Source organism: Buteo buteo, unplaced genomic scaffold (genome assembly GCF_964188355.1).
Source record: "Buteo buteo unplaced genomic scaffold, bButBut1.hap1.1 HAP1_SCAFFOLD_62, whole genome shotgun sequence".
Classification (NCBI taxonomy): domain Eukaryota; kingdom Metazoa; phylum Chordata; class Aves; order Accipitriformes; family Accipitridae; genus Buteo; species Buteo buteo.
The window spans coordinates 421,846-441,030 of record NW_027439228.1 but is presented as its reverse complement, the minus strand read 5'-3'; the positions used below and the strand labels follow the sequence as shown (position 1 = coordinate 441,030).

The window sequence follows — 19,185 nt, the reverse complement described above, 5'->3', positions numbered from 1 at the left end:
GTGCCTGGGGAGAAGCCAGCTCTGCTTTGAGCAAAAACTCTCCAGAACAGAGAAACTTCCTGCATGAGAGGTGTCAGGCTCAAAAGTGTGCAGAAGGAAAACCCTTCACAGGCTCGTTCACCCTCCTGAGAAGCAAAGCCCACTAGCAGCATCATGTTTTCTCTCTTTTTCTTTCTAACAGTAGAGCTGAAGCTCTAGCATCCTGAGGATAACAGGAGGCACAAATACGGTAGGGAAAAAGAATATCTTATTGGATCAATGGGTAGATTCAGAAAAAAACCCTGCTACACAGTAGTTTATCCTGGCTGCTAGCTAGAACCGAGAAGACTGTTTTTTCCACCTGGGTCAACAGTTCCGGTGAAACATACTACCCGCCTAGGACAGCTGCATCTGAGGAACAAGAATTAGTTATCTGCAATACAAGGAATAACAATGAGTCATTTAGTGCCATGATATTCATCAGGCTGCACAGAGAAACAAGAGACAAATGCATTTGAATAACCATGTCTTGTGTTACGTTTTAACCACTTAACATTCCGTGAGAAATACCCCAAGAGCTCAAGAAGAAAGAGCAGCAAGGCAGGAGACAGGTGAAAGCCTAGAGTGCCAGCTAGACGGAATGAAAGACCCTCTTCCTTCTCTGAAGCTTCAGCAAGGCTTCCTTCACCTGCTTGTTCCTCCGACTGTAAATGACGGGCTTCAAACTGGGGCTGACGAGAGTGTAGAAAAGGGAAAGAACTGTCTCCCTCCCAGAGGACTTACCGCTCCCGGGCCCCGCGTACATGAAGATGGCGTTTCCATAAAAGACACCCACCACGGTCGGGTGAGAGCCACATGTGGACAAGGTTTCGTGCCATCCTGGCACAGAGCGGATGCGCAGATCGGTGGCCGGGATGTCCAGGGAGGAAATCAGGATTAAGGCTAAAGGGAAGAGGAAGAAGCACACACAAACAGCAAAGATCAGGACTTTATTGGCAGGAGCGGCAGTGCAGGCCAGCTTTAAGACAGCAAGAATTTCACAGGAGAAGTGGACAGCCTCGCAGGGGCCACAGAAAGGCAGGTGTAAAGCCAGAGAGGCTTGCAGTGTACCAAATACGAACGCCAAAGCCCACAAAACTGTGGCAAGGGTGAGGCGCAGCCTCCAGATCATGATGAGGGCACAGCAGAGGGGACGGCAGATTGCCACGTAGCGAACATGAGACATCACGGCCAGCAGCACGCACGCTGTAAGTGCAAAGATTAAATAAAGATGGATCTGTGCCCCACACCCAGCAACGGAGAGGGTTCTGCCTTGTCCAAGGAGGCTCCTTAGCATACGGGGACATTGCTGGAGGCGTAGCAGATGTCCGCGATGGAGAGGTGGCAGAGGAAGAAGTACCTGGGGCTGTGGAGGCAGTAGTCCAGGCAGATACGCAGAAAGACAAGTGTGTTTCCCATCCGAGTGGCAGAGCAGAGGGCAGAGAAAAGGCCAAAGAGGCAGCGCTGCAGGGCTGGGGTGCTGCAGAACCCCAGGAAGACGAATTCTGTGACAGTCTTTTCATTCTGCACGCTGTGCTGGAGGTGAGGCAGCACAAACTGCGACCACGGAGATCTGGAAGCGAAGGAGCAAGGAAAAGGAAAGAAAAAGGAGAGTTTTCCTAAGAATGTTGTGTCCTTTACTCTTTACGCTGCAGCTCCCTTCTCCCTGTTTTTCCCTCTGACTCCAGTGAAAGGTGCGTACTACCCTCCCCACGCTGAGTGACGTACATCTGAATTGCAAGCTCCAATCTCCCTGCAAACTTTGAGCAGTTTGACCAATCTCGCACAACTTTGCTGCCTAGCTTGCCCTTGAAGTCTTTCTTTTCCTGGGTTGGTTTTGGTTTTTGTTTGCAGGGGGTGGGGAGGGGCAGGGTGTGGTGTCGCTGTTGGAGAAGATAAGATGATGAAGATTGCAGGTGTCGATTAAGGTGAAGCCAGAACAACTTCAAAGCAGCCGTTTTAAATTAAGTCCATATTAAAAGGAATGCACAGTTGACAGAATAATTCCAGTTTTACCATTAAACCAACCAGCATTTCCAAGCCACTGCTGTGTCCTCTTTACCTTGGTGAAATGCATTCCTATTGAATCCTGCAGTTGCTTGAGCCAACTCCCCTATCCCAGCAGGGAGGCTACTGCAGGTCCAGGAAGGTCAGGCAGAACATCACCTTGGTTCCTGCTGTGCAGCTGCTCGCCGTTACCAGTTTCGCAGGGTGCTGGTCAAGGTCCCTGGGCATCCCCTGGCACTTGTCTCCACGCAGCTCTCTGGTCTCCAAGATCTTCCGCCACTTCCAGGATACTTCCTCCAGCCAGGATCTTCACCTTTTCCTTCCTGGGTCCCCTCCTTCTCTTCAAGATCCCTTCTTCTTTCTGGGAACCCTTCTTTTTGCCACCACCTCTTCTTTCTGGAACCCCACGCCCCCAGTGTTCCCAATCTAAGTTGTCTATGGGAGCAGTACAATGCCTGATCAGCCTCCGAATTAAGGCTTCTCTCTCCTAGCTCGTTATTAACTGTAGGATTCGGGACATGCCACTTTTGCTTATTCCAGGTGTTACCCAAATTTACAACCAGCCCACGCTGGCTGCGTGTAGCGAGAAGCAGGCTTCTGCTTGACAGCTCAGAATCCAGTTTCAGACATTCACATGCACAGACCTTGCCACACACGTGCACCCAGTCACGTCTCGCCTGGTAACCTTCACAGTTTGAGCCAGTTTTTTGTCTACGGCCGGGCTTCAGAGGCAGGGCATGGCCACAGAAGCGCATTCCCCCCGTCAGTCTGTGAGGTGAGCAAGGGAGAGTCAATACTTGTCTGGTGAGCCTCATACCCAGACAAGCTGGGCGATCCCTCTCCTGCGACAGCCCTGGGAAAAGCCACAGCAGGGTGCTCCCTTGCCTCTGCCTAGGTCCCTGGGGTTCCCCTGCCTGCCATTGCTCCTTTGTCCTCCTCTGTGTTTGTGGAGATGAACCTTTAACCACACAACCTAACACCTACAACATCGGGAAAAAGAGAGGCTGCAGAGGGTCCAGCGGGGAAGGTCACCGATGTCAAATGCTCTTTGTGAGAGGCAGCACACCCAGCTCACCTCCTCGCTCCTGAGCTGCTCTATCGGAAGCACTGCGTGCAGGACGCTCTGTTCAACAGGCTGTGTCTGTATCTGACTGCCTTGTCCTCGCTACAGCACCGTGTGCTGGGGGAATGCCACGGAGAGCAAGGAGGACGCTCTTTCCCCAGGAGCAACGGAGGGTGCTCAGCTGAGTGCTGCTGCAGGGGCCACAGTGGGGCAGGCAGGCAGGGAGGGGAAGGCAGGAACGAGGGAGCTGGGAGTCACCGGCCAGTCTGGGAGATGCCCCCCGAGAGGCTCGAGAACCCTGGAAGCACAGGACGAGCTTAGAGGAGGTTCAACGTGAGGCCCTGTGGTTAACCATCCCCTCCAGATCTGGATCTTCTCTGGTTCCCAAGTTACCGTGCAGTTTAACAGCCTGCTGCAGAGATCCTGACTGGGAGATCACTGTACCTCCAGGAGTTGGGGATCCACCTAACAGTTCACCGGAGCGGGTGCAGGTCTGTGCTGCACCGTACGTACGGCGTGGCCTTCAGGCTGTGTCCCTACACATGGCCCTTGGCCGCAGGATAAACGGAGCTGGTTGACTGTGACAGAGGAGCCTCCAGGCAGCTCCTGCTTGGTACCAGCGATTACGCCACCTGCGCGGCCCTGCCGTTATCTAAAGTGCAGCAAGAAGTCCGCGCGTGAACATCCTTTACGCATAGAGTTGTTTTCTTCTAAGAAAAGTTGTATAACACCGTGAATGACCAAAAGGAGGAACTTCTCCACAGGCAGGATCTGTACAGTGTGCCAAGGGAAAATCCATCTGGGGTCTGCCCAATGCTGCATGAACGCAGGGTCCCCAGCATCTGAAGGGACCTAAGATTTACTTGCTACCGAGATGCCTCTTCTTGCTGCCTGTATGCCTTCTTCCTGGCTACGTTGCCTCCCAAGATCTTGCCCACCCCCAGCCTACTGGGGAGGGGGGGAATGTTAGAGAGACAGCCTTGATGCTGTGCCAGCACTGCTCAGCCATGGCCAAAACACTGCTGTGTTATCAACAGCTTTCTAGCTACCAGTACAGAGCACAGCACTACGAGGGCTGCTATGGGGTAAAAGAACTCCAACTCAGCCAGACCCAATACAGAAGGAAAGTGGAGGAACAACAGAGGGGGCAGCCCAGGGACACAGAGCCCCCCCCAGGTCTCATCTGGCCGCTCCTGTGACCATACGGTGTACTCAAAATCAAATACCTGAAGTGCTCCCTTAGATGCAGTGTACAGCCAGGGGACAAGAAGGTGGCAGTTCTGCATTTTGCAGCTCCCAGGCTGATGGCAGAGCCAAAGCAAAAAAACCAAAACCAAAACCAAACCAAGCAAGAGAGGTAAAACTGAAGCGCAGGGAGCAAATGCTTCTCTTTCACCTTAGGCCAACTGCTCGGACGCTCTCTATGCTGCCCTGCCACAGAGGGCATCCCTCTCGTACCAGTAAGAGACAGAAGAGTGAATTAAAGCCAGGACCCCAAACCAGACCAAAAACCCGGTCGTGATGAAGAAGAAAGTGGAGAATGCATCAAATATAACAGAAAATTATTTTGGACATTCCCAGTTTACATTTGGAAAAAAGAGGAAAAAAAAAAAAAGCGGAGGAATTAGGTATCAAAAGAAGAGCACTGAATGATAAAGCAGTAGCAGTCCCTCTACCACTACAAACCCACACCCCCACACGCACACGTACGCACACAGACTTAACACCACCAAACTCCCATTGACTGTGACGTTCACCTCAGCTTGCTGGTCTAGAGACACTGAATGCCTGAAGCACACCAAGGATAACTGAAAACATCTGCATGGCTTTAATGGGAATCCTCCAACTGAAACAAAGCGCTTTCTCCCTCTGTCTGCGTTGGCACATCCCCGAGTCACGCTCTCGCTCCTCTCCTTCCAAGTCAAGATTCCTAAACGTGAAAAGCGGGAGTGGGGAAAGGCAAAGGGAAGAGAAAAAGAGGGAGAGCATCATCAGTGGAAGACCTGCCAGCTGCTGCTGATTCAGCCCTGTTTGGGGGACCACCCCAGCAGAGAGGAGCTGGTTTGCATGCCACGGTCCTCACTGCCTGTTCCCAGGGACAGGCTGTTTGCTCAGCCTTGCCGGCCAAAGCGTGGGAAAAGCGTAGGCGTGCACCGTCGCTTGCAGAGGAGCACGGACACGTTCGTGTGCAATCCTTTACCTTTTTCCTCCCTGGATTCAAAGGGTTTCTGTCTTCAAAGTGAGAGCCTTCCATACAGTCGTTGGTGACATTTCATCCAGGATAATAATCTCAGAAGGATCAGTCCTGCAATAAATATTTTACACAGCAATCCGTGATTATGGGAACTGATGCCACCAAGGGCATTAGCATCAGCAAGAGGAACAGCGGAGCCCTGAGAATCAAAGCTGCGCATAAGCATGGGAGGTTTTGCTGGATGAGGAGTTTTGGGAGGCAAGCTGGGGAGCTGCAGAGCAACAGCTCTGTGCAAAGGCTCTTGCTGGGGTTTAGCCCTGGTCCGGGTTCCTAAGCCACTGCTGGTACAGATCACGCCTGCAACTCCTCATGTGTAAGTATGAGGAACTCCAGCTACCGTAAAGGCGCTGATGATGCAAGGTTTGGGGGTCAAACGCGAGTGCTGCAGCCACTCTGCTTGGGGTCAGAGCCCTGCGATCACCTCCTGCAGCCCTGCCCCCGAATTTGATTTTCCCACCAAGCTGCCTGCTGGTTTCTGTGGGATGCCCCACAAAGAGGCAAGTGGAGAAAACTCTGCCAAACCCCTTCAAGCTAATCTTGCCGGGGGTCCTGGCGCTTGGTGGGGCTTTACCTGTCACTGCCTTGCTTTGGGATATCCATGTCACTGGTCTTCCCCACGTTCAGCTGAACTGAACTTGCAGCAGCAGCAGCTTCCATCGCCCTCCTGGACTCCTGAGGTAAAAAAGGGACAAATCACGTTCTCTGTCTTTGGTCAAAGTGGAGATAAGCTGAATGCCCAGCACAAACTTAGCAGTCTGCCCTCCCCTTCTGCCCCTTGGCAGCTATAGGTATTAGTGCAGCAGGGTAGAAACCGTTCACTCCAAAGGTTTTGGGGCAGGGGGATTGGGTGTTCAAAACACGATTATGAGCAAATCTTGCCAGCAGCAGCAGCAGCACCTTCTAATAATAATCATCGTAATGATAATGACCTTGGTGAAAAACGACTCGTTTTAAAAATTACACCTGTATTCAAGCGTTCAGCTCACTGCTACTTGAGGAAACAAAGGTTACAACGTGGGATCCAGGCTATTGGGATCTATTTCGATTGAGTGCTGATCTTCCCCCAACGTTTCCAGACAAGCTGTAAGAGAAACAGGCAACCTCACAGCCCGACGGAGATGTCCAGCCCCGAGGACCCAGCAAGCCTTACCTCTTCTTCTTCTCTGGCTTCATTTCTGGCATCGTCCAACTTCTTCTTCCTTTCTGGCATAAGGTCATCCAGAAAGCTGAGCTCGCGCTTTGAGAAGCAGAAATCCATCGCTTTCCGGACAAAGACGAGAGCCAAAACCTTCACGAATAAGAGGGAAGATGCGGTGAGCTCAGAGACGATGCCACCTCTCATTCCAACGCTGCAAACACCCCGCTGCTGAGCGGCGGCAGCTCTTACCATCATGGGAAAGATGATGGCGGCACGGGACACCTTGATGGTCCAGAGCAGGACGAGGCAGGTCAGCTGGATCACCGTGAACAAATGCACCTTTTGCAAGGGCACGTGCCGCAGGTAGATGAAATCCGGCTGGTGTTTCGCTGGCATCCAAAACAGCTTCAAGCGATCAAAGAACTGCAAAATAAAAGGGAAAGGTTGCCGCCTTGGGACTGCGGCAAGTTTCTGGCCCTCTCGAGACGTGGAGGCGGTTTGCAGCATCTCGCTTGCCGTCAGAAATCCTGGATCCCACCACGTTCCTCCTGGGAGCAGCACCCATTTTCCCTTCGCTCCATCTATCAACCGGCTTGCCCCTGAGAGCTGCCCACCAAACGGCAACTATTCCGTGCCGTTCCATTATTAGCATTTCTCGGCCCACTGAATCCCCCAGCGAGGATTTCCACCAGTGGCAGAAACTGCCTTCCCTTTGCACTGAATTCCCCCGCTTTCACGTAACCAAACACTGACCTGCCCTAAACCCTGAAACAGAGAGCGCTGAACTTGCCTGGTCCTCCCAGCCCTATATACCTCCTGTGCCTCCACCAATCTTTTTCTTACACAAAAGAGTTTCATTGCTTGCTCTGCAAGAAGTTTTTCCCATGCCACTGCTTTTTTCCCTGCTGCTACGGAGACAAAATACCAGGGAAACGACATGCTGCACGCTGTAAAAGAGTCCGTACCTGAATTCCTCTGAGCGACGACACACCCATGTAGAGAAAGACGCCATAAAGCACAGGCATTGGTATAAACTGGGGGGGAAAAGAGAAAAAAAAAAAAGAATGCAATCGTTTCTTTCTCCATATTGCATTTTCAGTATTACCACCCTCTTCCACAGGCACTGCCTAAAATTGCTTGAAGCCTTCCAGCTTCCATTCAGGCTTACAGATGGGTCAGGTTTTAACCATTAAAGATTTTGTGCGCACGAGTGAGCTAAGGCTCTGCTTTAGGCTGAACTTTGGAGTTACCTCTCCTCAGAATACTCCTATTTTCCAGAAAGGTTGGAGGAAAATAGGCGATTTCACCCGTGCTACCCTATGCCGCATTCTGTGGCGGTAGAAAAACACTTCTGCCTAATCTTGGGGCAACAGGCAAAGGCCACAGGCCTCCTTTTAGCCTAGAGACGAGATTACTTTGTGGGAGGAACGTGCAAGGAAGCCCACGGGGATGACCTCAGTGTGTTTAGCTCCTGGGAACAGCTGCTCCGGGGCATTTGGGGAGCAAATTGCAGCCAGTAAAGGGCTGCCTGTTTGAAAGAGAGCAGACGTGCTGGTCTGAATATGCTCAGCTGTAACCCATAAACATGGGCGGGCCTGAAAGACACCCGAAAATTCAAGCAGTTGCGTTGCTCGCTTGCCTCGAGCACACCAAACGGGGGCCCGAAGGGCTGCAAAGCCTAACCGAGGCTGGTTCCCACCGTGGGTCAAGCCCCAAGGGTTGGGATCACCCCCTCCTCCTCCGCTCCACAACTAACTACTCAGGCCTGCAGAGAGGGGACTGTTTTTCTGTAACCTCCAACAAGCTCGCGGTTGTCGGGTGGTTTGCATTTTCCTCTCACCTTTAACACGGAAGTGAAGAAGACGGAGCAGCCCATGAGCCCAAAGATCAGCAAGCCAGTGACTCTCTGCTCTCGTATCCCCAGAAACTTGGGTTGTTCTCCTGGAGCTGAGCAGTCAGACTCTACTTTGAGGCTATTCACGTGGGTGATGGACAGGACGGTCGCAGCCACAAACCAGGGCAGCCCCATCACCGAGCACACCCCCAGCATCACGGCCACCACGAAAAGGTCCAGGTGGTACCCGCATCCTTTCTGCAGGCAGGAAAACAAGAAACAGAGCATCCCATAGCACAAGAGCAAGGATAACGTTGCAAGTCAGACTCAAACCCTGCTCGAGCACAGGTCAACTTCTTCAGAATTTAAAACAAGAAATGGAAACAAGTAAGGGTGTACGCAGGCTTTGCACAAGCACCTGGCATGAAAATCTGGCAGGAGTTCAGACACAAGGGATATGGGGAGCTTGTGCGATACATACTTCTCCAAAAAATACCCACCCACAACCCAAAACCACCAAACCGTTTTTTTCACTCACAAAGAAAATTCTACCACTTGCGAGGAAGGTGTGACTCTGAGTTATCCCTGGCAGCGCATCAAAACAATGCATTCCCCGCACCTGCTGCCGCTGCCGTTTCAAAACAAAAACGCGCTTCCATATTGCTCCAAGATTAATTTGCTCCTCCAAAAGGTTGCTCATCTGAACTGCCCTGTCACTTGCTCCCTGCATCATCGTTAATCCAGGAGAGCATCCTGCCACGCAGCCTGACCTTGTCCCAAACCAATGCCTTCAGAAAGCATCGGCAATAAGAGCTTCTCCCCAGACCTGCAGCCCAGAAGGGGCTGGGGCCGGGGTCATCTCTCGCAGGCCCTTACCTTCAGCTTGTGCTCCTTCCTGTTCACAATAACGGCACTGATCTGCTGGTCCATGAATATCAAGATGGTGCAGAGCAGAGCTGGGACGAGCGCAGCCAACACCGTCCACCAAGGGTTGGGTCCTATGGGGTTGATGAACCACCCGCGGTCGTCTCTGGTAGGCTGCAACAAAGCCCACACATCAGCATCGTCTCCCAGCCCAGGCACTCCACTGGCTTTCCTTTTCCCCTCCCTCCCTGTGTCAGAGCACCTCCCAGCCCTGGCTTCATGTCCCCCTCTCCCGTGGGCTTCAGCAGTGCCAGTCTCCTCTTTGCAAGCACCTCTAGGTACTTCTCCTGTAGGTATCTAGTTTTGGGGCCATCTTCTCGTTGCCAGGAGGAAGCAAGGCACTTGGAGGTGGAAGAGGAGATGGTCACACCACCAGCATCTCCTCCAGACTCAGCCCTGCCCTGCCCCGGCATCACCTTGTGGCACCCCCACGTGCCAAAACACCCCATTACCTTGAACGTGTGGGGGACCTGGAGCTTTGGCGATGGGATCCCAACCACAAAGTCAAGGAGCACCATGATGGCGATGGTGAGGAAAACAGCAAAGTCGCTCACCGTGGACCGTACCTGGGGCGAGAAACCAGAGGTGAAAGGGGCATGGCAAACAGGGCCGTAACGTGAGATGCAAGAGTTGCGGACATCCACAACATTCAGGCTGGTTAACCAAATCCCACCACCCCTCTGAGCACATGCAGCCTGATCCCTTGCTTAGATACTGTTGCTGTGTTTGTCCCCGTGAGATCTGGCGTCAGATAATAAAAAAAGCTTAATTAGGCGGACAAGGGTTGGTTTAAGTCAAAACCTAAAAATAATAATAATAATATTAAAAATAAGAAAAGAGATGTCTGCCACTACAGCTACACTCACAGCTACAACGGCAACAAGGCACTGAGGCATCCTTTAGTCCTCAAAAGGAACCTCCTCATTCGAATCTACTTTCCGCTCGAGCACATAATGCGCAGAAGGTAGGGAAAAAAAACCACAACCCCAACCCCCAAAACTTTGGGAAACCTGACTTCCTACTACCTGAGGAGGGGGAAAAAAAAAAAAATTAAAAAAAATCAAACCCCAAAAATCTTCAATCTGGGGCAGATCGCGAGGCAGGTGGGAAATGCTACGATGATTTTGCACTCACGGAAATGAGTGCGGGACATCCAAGCTCTTGGAGAGCTTGGCCTGCAAGGCCAACGTTTCCCAGCTTGACCATGGCGGGGCTAATACTGCTTAGTGCTCCAGGAAAGCCATTTTGGGAAACGAGTGTGGAGATGGACGCTGGCCACCATCTTCTACTTACTCTGGTTGGAAAGTAGCGGCTGGTTTTAAACTTCTTCAAGAAGCTTGACAGGGCAAAGGTGGCGAAGAAGAGGATGCAGCACCAGAGGAACACATCAGGCGTGTAGGGGCCGTCGCGTCCACAGGCAGGTCCTTGAAACTCCCCACGCAAATGCCGACATTCCTGGAGAAACAGAGCGTCAGGACACAAAGGCAGTGCACGTGCGGCAGGGAAACCTCGCGTAGCTAGGGGGTTTTGAGGATCTTGGTCCAAGATCCACGACCCTCTAACTGCTCCTGCCAATGGAGATTTATATGTAATGAGCAGCAGCAGCTGAACAAGTGACACATCGAACTATAGAGCGGAGAAACGAGATGTGAGGGGACACCATACCACGCACCCTCGGCACATCCTCTGCCTGCCATTCGAGCAATCGTGGCTAAAGAAGACACCAGAGGGGAAGGAAACACTGGAAACTCTTGGGGAGAGAGAGAGAGGGAAGAGGGAAGGAGGGCTAAAGACAACCATGGTAGGAAAGGAGGAGAAGAGACAAATCGTCCCTTCCCAGGGGAGGGCTCGCAGAACCTGGCCAAGAGGGGATGAAGGCCACCATAAGAGCCTGCCGCCCTAGGCCCGGGCTCTGCTTCCAGCCACAACAGCCTGAGAGGCTGCTCAGACATGCAAATTTATGCATGTACCTACAGACAGCACTGAACGAGAAAGCAAGGCCCAGAGTTACTAGGAACCCATTAAGGAGGCCAATTACTACCTTTCAAGCATGAACTTAAGTCCTACCTACAACTTCTACAATAATCAAACCACCCACTACTTAACCTTCCTCCCAGTCAGAAATACTGTCCGGCAACAGGCTTGAGGGGGACACTTGCTACCTACCCACAACGCTGGGGACCAGGTAGACTGGGACAAGGTGGACTCTCCTCCCGAGGACCAAGCGGTTTTAACAAACCACACGCTAGATTTAAGCAAGGACTTTTCCGAGCAGCACTAGCACAGTTTGAAGCCCATCATTCCCTGAAGGGCTCTGACTTTTGCACCATGCAAATGCCCCTGGACCCCGTGGCCGCGGCGCGAGGAAGCAGTGGCTCGGGGCACTTACGGTCACCGTGAGGTTTTCCCAGGCGATGCCAGACACGTTGATCCCGTTGCTCGCCCAGAAACGCAGCGTTTCGTTGCTGGGATGGGTCGGTGCCTCACACTTACAGCTGGGAGGAGAGAAGCCAAGACAGGGGTAAGGGAAAGGCGATGGAGGTGCAGCCCGCAGATCCTGCCAAGGGGCAGCAGCTTTCTCAGGGGGAAAAAAACCCACTAGTAGCTGGTGAGGAAGTCCAGCTTGCTGTGCATGTGCACAGGGTAGGTGTCTCGCAGGTGACTCAGCTTCTCCAGAGCCTCGTAGATGAAGATGATGCAGATGAGGGAGGCAAAGGCTTCTTCCGTGAAGCGGGTGACGTAGCACACCAAACAGCTGGCATCGGTGGCCACCAGCACTATGCACAAGAAGGCGGTCCACAGCCCAATGCACGCCCGCAGAGACAGATAGGAGAGCGTGTACTCCCTGGGAAAGCAAAATGAAACAAAGGCTGCAAAGGCCAGCAAGAGGCCCTGAGACATGCCTGCCTTCGGGGAAAACAGGGAGCAATTCTGGAGCGTGTCAAGGCTGCGGATGGGAAATGCAGTTTCCAGGTACTACTACAGAGAGCCTCGGGGCTGTGGTGCAGGGTGTAGACCCACAGGAGGAGAGGCCAATTATTTAGTTACCACTGTTGAACAAGGATCTTGTGTTAACACCTTGGAGGCTGCTTGAGGTCAGGTCCCTCTTGGGCCAGGTGGTGTTCTCCCACATCACCCTGATGCCCTGACACTGAAACCAGCTGGGTTTGCACCCAGTCACCTGCTGCCAGCAAGCTGGGGCTTAATGATAAACCTTATGGCAATAAGGGTGGTTTATCTCCCATCAAAGCCATAGCAACAAAAGGACTGTCACTAAAATCTAGCAACTACCCCTAAGAAACAGAAAAGCAAAGCAAAGCATCTTTTCTCCATCACTGCCCCCTTCTGAAGGCTCTCGCAGCACCCAGCTGCGGCAGCCAGCCTTACTTGCAGAATTTGTAGAGGATCTTCTCAAACACGAGGACGGGTCCGGTGCTGCCGAGGATGGTGAGAGGTTGGCCGGCAAAGAGGCAATACACCACGCCGGCCATGGACGCGCCCAGCAGCGACTCCATGGCACTCTGTCCGGGGAAGAGAGGCAGCCGTGAGTAAATAAATCGTTAGGGAGAAACAAAAACCAAAGCCGATTCACTGCAGCGAGGACTTTGGCCTGACTTTTATCCTCCCCCATGCCCCCCAACAGAGAGACGTGCTCACTATCTGGCCATTGGTCGCCTCCCCCAGCAGTCCCCCAAAGGTGATGACAGGGGACATGCAGGCACAGTAGAGGAAGAGGAAGGACGCCAGGCACTGCAGGCTCAGACCATCCCGGAAGTCGCTCCAGAACCACGGGGCTTTCCGCTTCACGTCCAGGGTCAAACCTCCAAAGAGCCTGCAGGAAGGAAAAAGAAGAGAGTCTGTTCTCTTGGAGGAACACGGTGACTTTGCTTTGCTGCAGAAGGGCAATCAGAAGCACGGAGTCACTTTCGTGGCTAAAAAGAAGCACTCTCCTTCCTCCCAAATCAAGGAAACCTGCGTGCAATGGTGATGGCTGGGGCTGAGCCCAGCTGCCCAGATCTCCCCCCTGCCCAGCCCAGGGGACCAAGCTGGCAATGCGGAGCCCCTTCGTTGAACCAGCTAACCCCAAAGACCTGCTAGAAGGGAGGGTGCATGCTCAGATTTGAGAAGCAAACAGAAAAAAAACCCAAACTATTAAAGCTCCCACCTTCCCGTCCGCTGCAGTTCAGGGCCACTGTGTTTCTCCAGCGTGCTGTCAGAAGCACTGTCGTCAAGAGCTCCTGGCATCTTCCTTTTTTCCTGTTAAAATGGAAGTAAGATAAAGCTATGGACTTGTAACCGCTGGCTTGTTTTGCTTCTGGTCTGGCTCTGTGACTGTGTCAGAGTGGGACCTTGTGAATTTGGGCCCCTGAACAGCATCCCCAGCCGTCCCGCCCGTCCCCCTCGCGCCTCCCACCTGCGAAGGGACGTTTTTCGGGGGCTCGATTCGGATCGATGGATCCCACTCTCCTGGCGGCAAGACCGTGACCTGATCCAGAAACTCGTCGATGCCAGCCACGAGGTCAGCCCCGTTCTTGGCTTTATAGGCAACGTCACGGAAAACCTGCCAAGAGAAGACAACCTGGTGAGAGGACAACCCAGCTCGGAGGTCCTAACCAGTGCAATAAGCTCTTGGCTAAACGCAAGGCTTTTTCCCCAAAATTTCCTGCTGGAAAGGGCAGGAAATACTCCCCCAAAAGGAAAAATCTGTGCGTCAGGGCATTTGTAATCATCTCCCCCACGAGGCCCCCGTCCCCCATGGCACACCATACCCTTCTGCTTAAAGAGCAAGAGAAGTTTGACTGGCCCTGGCAATGCCACCACTGGGGACAGCGTGCTGGGGACCCCGGCAAGAAGGATGAGGTGCAGGATGCACCCCGGGTGGGATTTCAGCCTCCAGGATGTGGGGTGATGCAAATCTGCGTGTTCGCTTCGGGGTGAGAAAGAGGGCTGGGCTATTTGGAGAGCTGCGGGCAGCTGGGACAGCAAATCCTCTTCCTCACTACTTCAGAGACAGGGAGAGCTGAAGAAAGGCAAAAATGACCCGGAGCTATCTCATCTTGTCGCACCTCATCTGTCATGATAGTGGCCATGGACCTGCCGATCTCATGGTACTGATGGGCTTTTCCTTCTGGTCCAAGCAAAACAAACAGGAACCTGGGCAAGAAAAACAAAATGAGAGAGAGAAGAAGGTGTCCTTGCTCCAAGAGCACCCAAGGAAAGCCCTGGCAGCTCCCAGCCCGGAGCGTGGCTCAAGACGGGACACGTAGGCTCAGCGACGCCACGATGAATTTGAAATTCTTCAAAACCGACGGCAAATTTCATTTGGGGGCCAACTTTCATTACAATTGGCCGATGGGTTTAAAAGCTACAGCAGGGAATGGAGAAATGAAGGCGAGGAGATGCGGGTGGGGGAAACGTGCTTGCTCCCCCTCCCACTCGCCTTGTTCCCTTGGGACACCAAACTGATGCCTGCAACTCGATCTTTGGTTGGGTGTCTTTTTTACGGAAAAAATTTGCGCTTCTCATTCGCACCTTGTTGGGATGGGAACTTCCGTCATGCCCGAGAGGAGGACAGCCGGGCTCAGGCGGACAAATGCCACGATGGGCTGGTGAAGGAAATCCAGCTCTCCTACGAGCACGTTGGATGCTTCAGCCCCGGTGGGAATTTTCTTCATGAAGTGCAGCTCCGCCTGGGCACGACAAGCGATTTTCAGGCAATTACCCCAAAAGCAAAGCCCACAGCGCTCTGCAGCACACTCTCCAGCCAAGTTTGCAAGAGCAAATCTGGCCCTAAAGGCGTGAGAAAGCTACGAGTGTCTCACCTTGCTTAAATCCGTTGCTCTGCTCTCAGGGTTCACCCCATCTTTAGCTTCTGCAGCGGTGGGAGAAGGACAAGAGGTGATTGTTTGGGCTGGTAGGAAAAAGAAAGACACTCAGAAAGATGGACGAGGAGCAACTGGGACGCTTCTCCTTTGCCCGGACAAGTCTAATGGGGCCACAGCCCTGCAGAAAGCCTCACCTGGCTTGTAGAGGAGGTGCAGGTCTGACTGCCTCTTGCTCACATCAGCAAACGAGCAGACAGCGGGCAGAAGGTTGGTTGTCTTCTCGTTCTGATGGTGGTGCTTCCTCAAAAGGACTTCTCGAACTTGCGCCCGCACGTGCTCGTCAAACTCCGTGGACTGTTCTTGCTGGGCCAGGATCGTATCTGAGGATGGCAAAGGGAAACAAAGCCATCAGAGCAGAAACCCCAACAAGTCCCGACCCCCAAAGCCCCCAGGGAAGGCTGTGCCACACAGGCTGCACCCTAATGCCGGCTCAGCCTTGCATAGCAAGGCCTTTTAATAATGTTCAGCCTTTGCAGCCAAAACGAGAATTTTCTTCTGCTAAGAAACATGGCATCCAAGTGCTTATTCATCATTCCGCTAAGATAAATATTTCCCATTCTAAATGACGCAATTTTCTTGCCCGACCTGGCCTTTCTGACTCTACACGTTCACCCAAATTATAAGCGATCTATAGCACAGACGTTCCCAGAGCTTCCCGTGCTGATGGAGTGCAATTTGCCGAGCCCAGGGAGAAACGTGCTAAGAACGGCTCCGACTTCTCCAGCCCTTGAAAGGGCTGAATGGAGACCTGCCGCCAGCCAAAGATAACTTCTCCAAAGCGGCTTTTGCAATTAACTTCAAGTATCTTCCCCACAGAAATACACTGCTTGGTCATCGCCAGATAAACTCTGCCTTAAAACTCTTACATGCTGGATCTTAAGGCAAAAGCAAAAAAAAGAATGCGAGGAAACAGCTTGTAAGAAATAGTTCCTTTAAGGAGGTTCAGCTCTTACGCAGACTCTGTATTTCTAAGAGCAGCCTGCTAAGCCCTGACACACGCTCCTTTTTGGCTGCAGAATATTCTCTAGTGGCTTCTCCAACCCCACAAACTGCTTTCAAAAGGACCCCGCATTGGAATAAAAAAACGGTGCGACTGTTGCATGCCCAGTCTACATCCAAAAACAGCTCATGAGAAAAACACAGTGGCACTTCTGGAAAAGGACGTGCCATTGGGGCAGGGTTTGATTTGGGAGTGAAGAGCACCGTGGCGAGCTGAGCTCGGCCGTTCCCGGAGGGATGCAGCGCCCATGGTACCTGCAATCTCTTCGATGCTGTTGGCACAAATGTCCAGCAGCACCGACCCGTTGCTGATGCAGCTCCTCAGCTCGGAGAGGCTGTGCAAGGACAGCGTGCCAACGTAGGGCTTGCTCCAGCGCTCGCCGCCATCTTCCACGTCCTCCTCAAACTTCAGCCACCTGCGGACATCGGGTGCGATCAGCCCCATTGCAAGAAAACAGCCCCAGCTCTGCAACCCCTTTGACAGAGCCACGGGGTGGCAAGAGGAGAAGGCTCCTCGTGCCGCCACCTGCAGCTGCAAAAGCTTCGCATCCTGGAGAGGAGAAAGCAGAGCCCACGGGCGCTGCCGGTGCAGGGACTCCTCTCCCACCGCAGCCAAGCAGCAGGGATTTACCTTGCCGTTTCCTTCCACTCGCCATCTCGGCCCTCTTTTACACAGATCTCATCCAGCTCGGAGAACAAGTGGTGAGGGAGGTGCTGCTCATCCTCCTTGCTCCTGAGAATGAACTGCACCCGCTGGGACGGGGAGCCTGGGGGCAGAAGGCAAAGACCCATCCCGTTACCGCGCCTGAACACAGCTCGTCACGCTCACGTGCAAAGTGGCCATCAGCACCAGTGCAGCCATAAACACTGGGCTGGCCCCTCTCTTCTGCGTCTGTCTGGGCTTGCACAGAGCCGTGGAGAAGGAGAAGCATCTAGTCCACCTCTGCATGAGGATGGGCTGCTTTCCTTCCCCACATTGCCATTTTTAAAGCCAGGATCCCTCTAAGGAAGACGAGCCTAAACCCATTATGCATTTAACTGCATTAAAAAAAACACAAACAAAAAAAAACAACAAAAAAAAAGAAAACTTGGGAAAAAGAGGGTGTTGCTCAATACGGCCACTTTCCCTCGGAAGAACAGCAACTCACTCAAACTAGCCACGGGGACCTGCTTGCAGAAGGCCCCAGCGCCCACGTTGCCCCCAGGAGTTTAGCGAATGCCGCGGTGGGACTTACAGTGGTAGCCCTGCTCCATCGGGGCAGAGTCCTTCTCCCGTTCCCCTTCCCGATGCTTCTGGCTGTGGCGTCGGTGATGCCGGTGGCTCTGCCTAACCAGTGGCATCCGCGCGCCCACGTACAGGGTCCGGTGGCCTGCGAAAAAGCAGCGGTTTTTGCAGCACTCTCGGCATTGCGGCAATGGTTGAGGTGGCCGGTGCCTTGCTAAGCCACGGTTATATATCCCAGGAGCAACGCCAGCTTCCCTGAATGTTATTTTCACTGGACCTCCTTTTTTCCAAGCCTATTTTACTCGAGCTTTGCAACAACACAGCAACAACAAGTGTTGGCTCTGGGTCATCTAAAAGTGCCCCCAAAGTATTGGACCTCTTCTCAAATTCCAGCTTCGGCTGGACAACACTCAGACTTGCTCATTAAGCAGCAACACAAGCTAATTATTTTCAAAATCTCTGTATGGCACGAGGCGACAAGAGACGATCAAATCAGTCCCATCGTAATGAACTCCAGAACAAAAAAAGAAAATCACAGCCCCGCGTCTGCAGCCCTGAAATGATTCTCCTGACCTCTCCAAGCCAGGAGCAGCCTCTGCGAGAAAAAAAGCCGTGAATTATCGAGCCCTGTGGCTACAACTCACACCGTGGCCTCCCGGGGGGCTTTTTCCCTCCGTTTAAAAAGCCGTAATAGTAAAAAACGTGACAATAACTGTGCTGCTTCATTGAGAAGCGCGGCACGTTTTGCTGCACATGATGTGACACCCAACAAGGCACACAGGAGAGACTTTGTGCAATGGGAAAACGCGCTGGGCTGGTGGCTCCTCTACCAGGATCTCAGCAGAGACTCACCTTCCAACTCCTCCTCCTCATAGCGAACACTGACAGTGTTGCTCCTTCTTCCCCGGTCAATCACTGCCTCCTCGTCATGTCTCTGTTTAGCAACGACAAGAAGGGAAAAGTTGGGGCTGGGGGTGGAGAGCTCCCTTACGTCCTCCCAGCCATCACCCACCCCTGCGTCCACGCGAGTCCACGAGCCATCACGCCTCTACGTGCCGCCTCCTCCTCCTTCAGGCACAGCCCTAAAACCACGGACTTGTAGGAGGTTTTCCTTCCCATACGCAAATAAAACAGCCCATAACATCACCTCTACTGTATACCACGAGAGTCTGGACGTCTTTAATACAGCAGGAGAGGGATGAGTGTTTCAGACCAAAAAAACCCACCTCCTGCTTTGTTCTTGAGGTTCCTGTCTAAAAAAGTGATTTCCAAACTGGAAAAAAAACAACCCCAACCCACAAAACTGCACTTTTGAGCCCCGGCCGTGCTACCTGTAACTCTTCCAGAAGTGTCATTTTGTAACCCCCGTTTGGGTTCATCCTCACGTCAGTCACTGGGTTTCGGGGACAACTGAACCTCCAGGTCAGTCAGGGGGCCCGATTCCCCAGGGACTGATGGAGTAGCCCTCACGGGAGGAGCTAAGTGGCACCCAGTGTGCACCAACTCCAGAGACACAATAGGGACCATTGTGAAATCACAAGCTATGATGCGGATCCAGGCAGCTACTTAAAGCCATGCACCCCTAGAGCCTTCCCGCTTGGAAAACTTAGTGCCTGGGGAGAAGCCAGCTCTGCTTTGAGCAAAAACTCTCCAGAACAGAGAAACTTCCTGCATGAGAGGTGTCAGGCTCAAAAGTGTGCAGAAGGAAAACCCTTCTCAGGCTCGTTCACCCTCCTGAGAAGCAAAGCCCACTAGCAGCATCATGTTTTCTCTCTTTTTCTTTCTAACAGTAGAGCTGAAGCTCTAGCATCCTGAGGATAACAGGAGGCACAAATACA

General features: G+C 52.7%; 2 protein-coding genes and 1 pseudogene across 2 annotated transcripts in view; 1 reads left to right on the top strand and 2 right to left on the bottom strand.

Annotated features, from left to right (window-relative positions):
* The window catches only part of LOC142027846 (uncharacterized), a 327,572-nt gene that overhangs the window by 64,825 nt on the left and 243,562 nt on the right, over nucleotides 1-19,185 (top strand). The gene's annotated exons all lie outside the window — the stretch shown is intronic.
* LOC142027851 (olfactory receptor 2A2-like) lies at nucleotides 611-1,755 on the bottom strand (annotated as a pseudogene).
* Nucleotides 5,200-18,937, bottom strand: LOC142027837 (electroneutral sodium bicarbonate exchanger 1-like). Its single transcript, XM_075022039.1, has 20 exons — nucleotides 16,754-18,937; nucleotides 16,265-16,538; nucleotides 15,938-15,998; nucleotides 15,258-15,443; nucleotides 15,097-15,149; nucleotides 14,771-15,045; nucleotides 14,305-14,392; nucleotides 13,529-13,799; nucleotides 12,896-13,140; nucleotides 12,626-12,759; nucleotides 11,846-12,083; nucleotides 11,628-11,795; nucleotides 10,532-10,864; nucleotides 9,691-9,804; nucleotides 9,191-9,352; nucleotides 8,321-8,572; nucleotides 7,446-7,514; nucleotides 6,730-6,903; nucleotides 6,533-6,630; nucleotides 5,200-5,320 (listed from the first exon to the last, which is right to left on the bottom strand). The coding sequence occupies exons 1-20, from the start codon at nucleotides 16,912-16,914 to the stop codon at nucleotides 5,200-5,202; spliced, it is 3,477 nt and encodes a 1,158-aa protein (XP_074878140.1). The 5' UTR covers nucleotides 16,915-18,937.

Bases quoted from the DNA above. Each gene is read 5' to 3' on its own strand.
- LOC142027837 (XM_075022039.1), bottom strand. From the start codon at position 16,914: ATGGGTCTTTGCCTTCTGCCCCCAGGCTCCCCGTCCCAGCGGGTGCAG. The intron at 6,904-7,445 runs GTACGGACTCTT...TTTATTTTGCAG, and splicing joins CGTCGCTCAGAGGAATTCAG to TTCTTTGATCGCTTGAAGCT. The intron at 5,321-6,532 runs GTTGGACGATGC...CTCACTTTGAAG, and splicing joins ATGCCAGAAAGGAAGAAGAA to ACAGAAACCCTTTGAATCCA.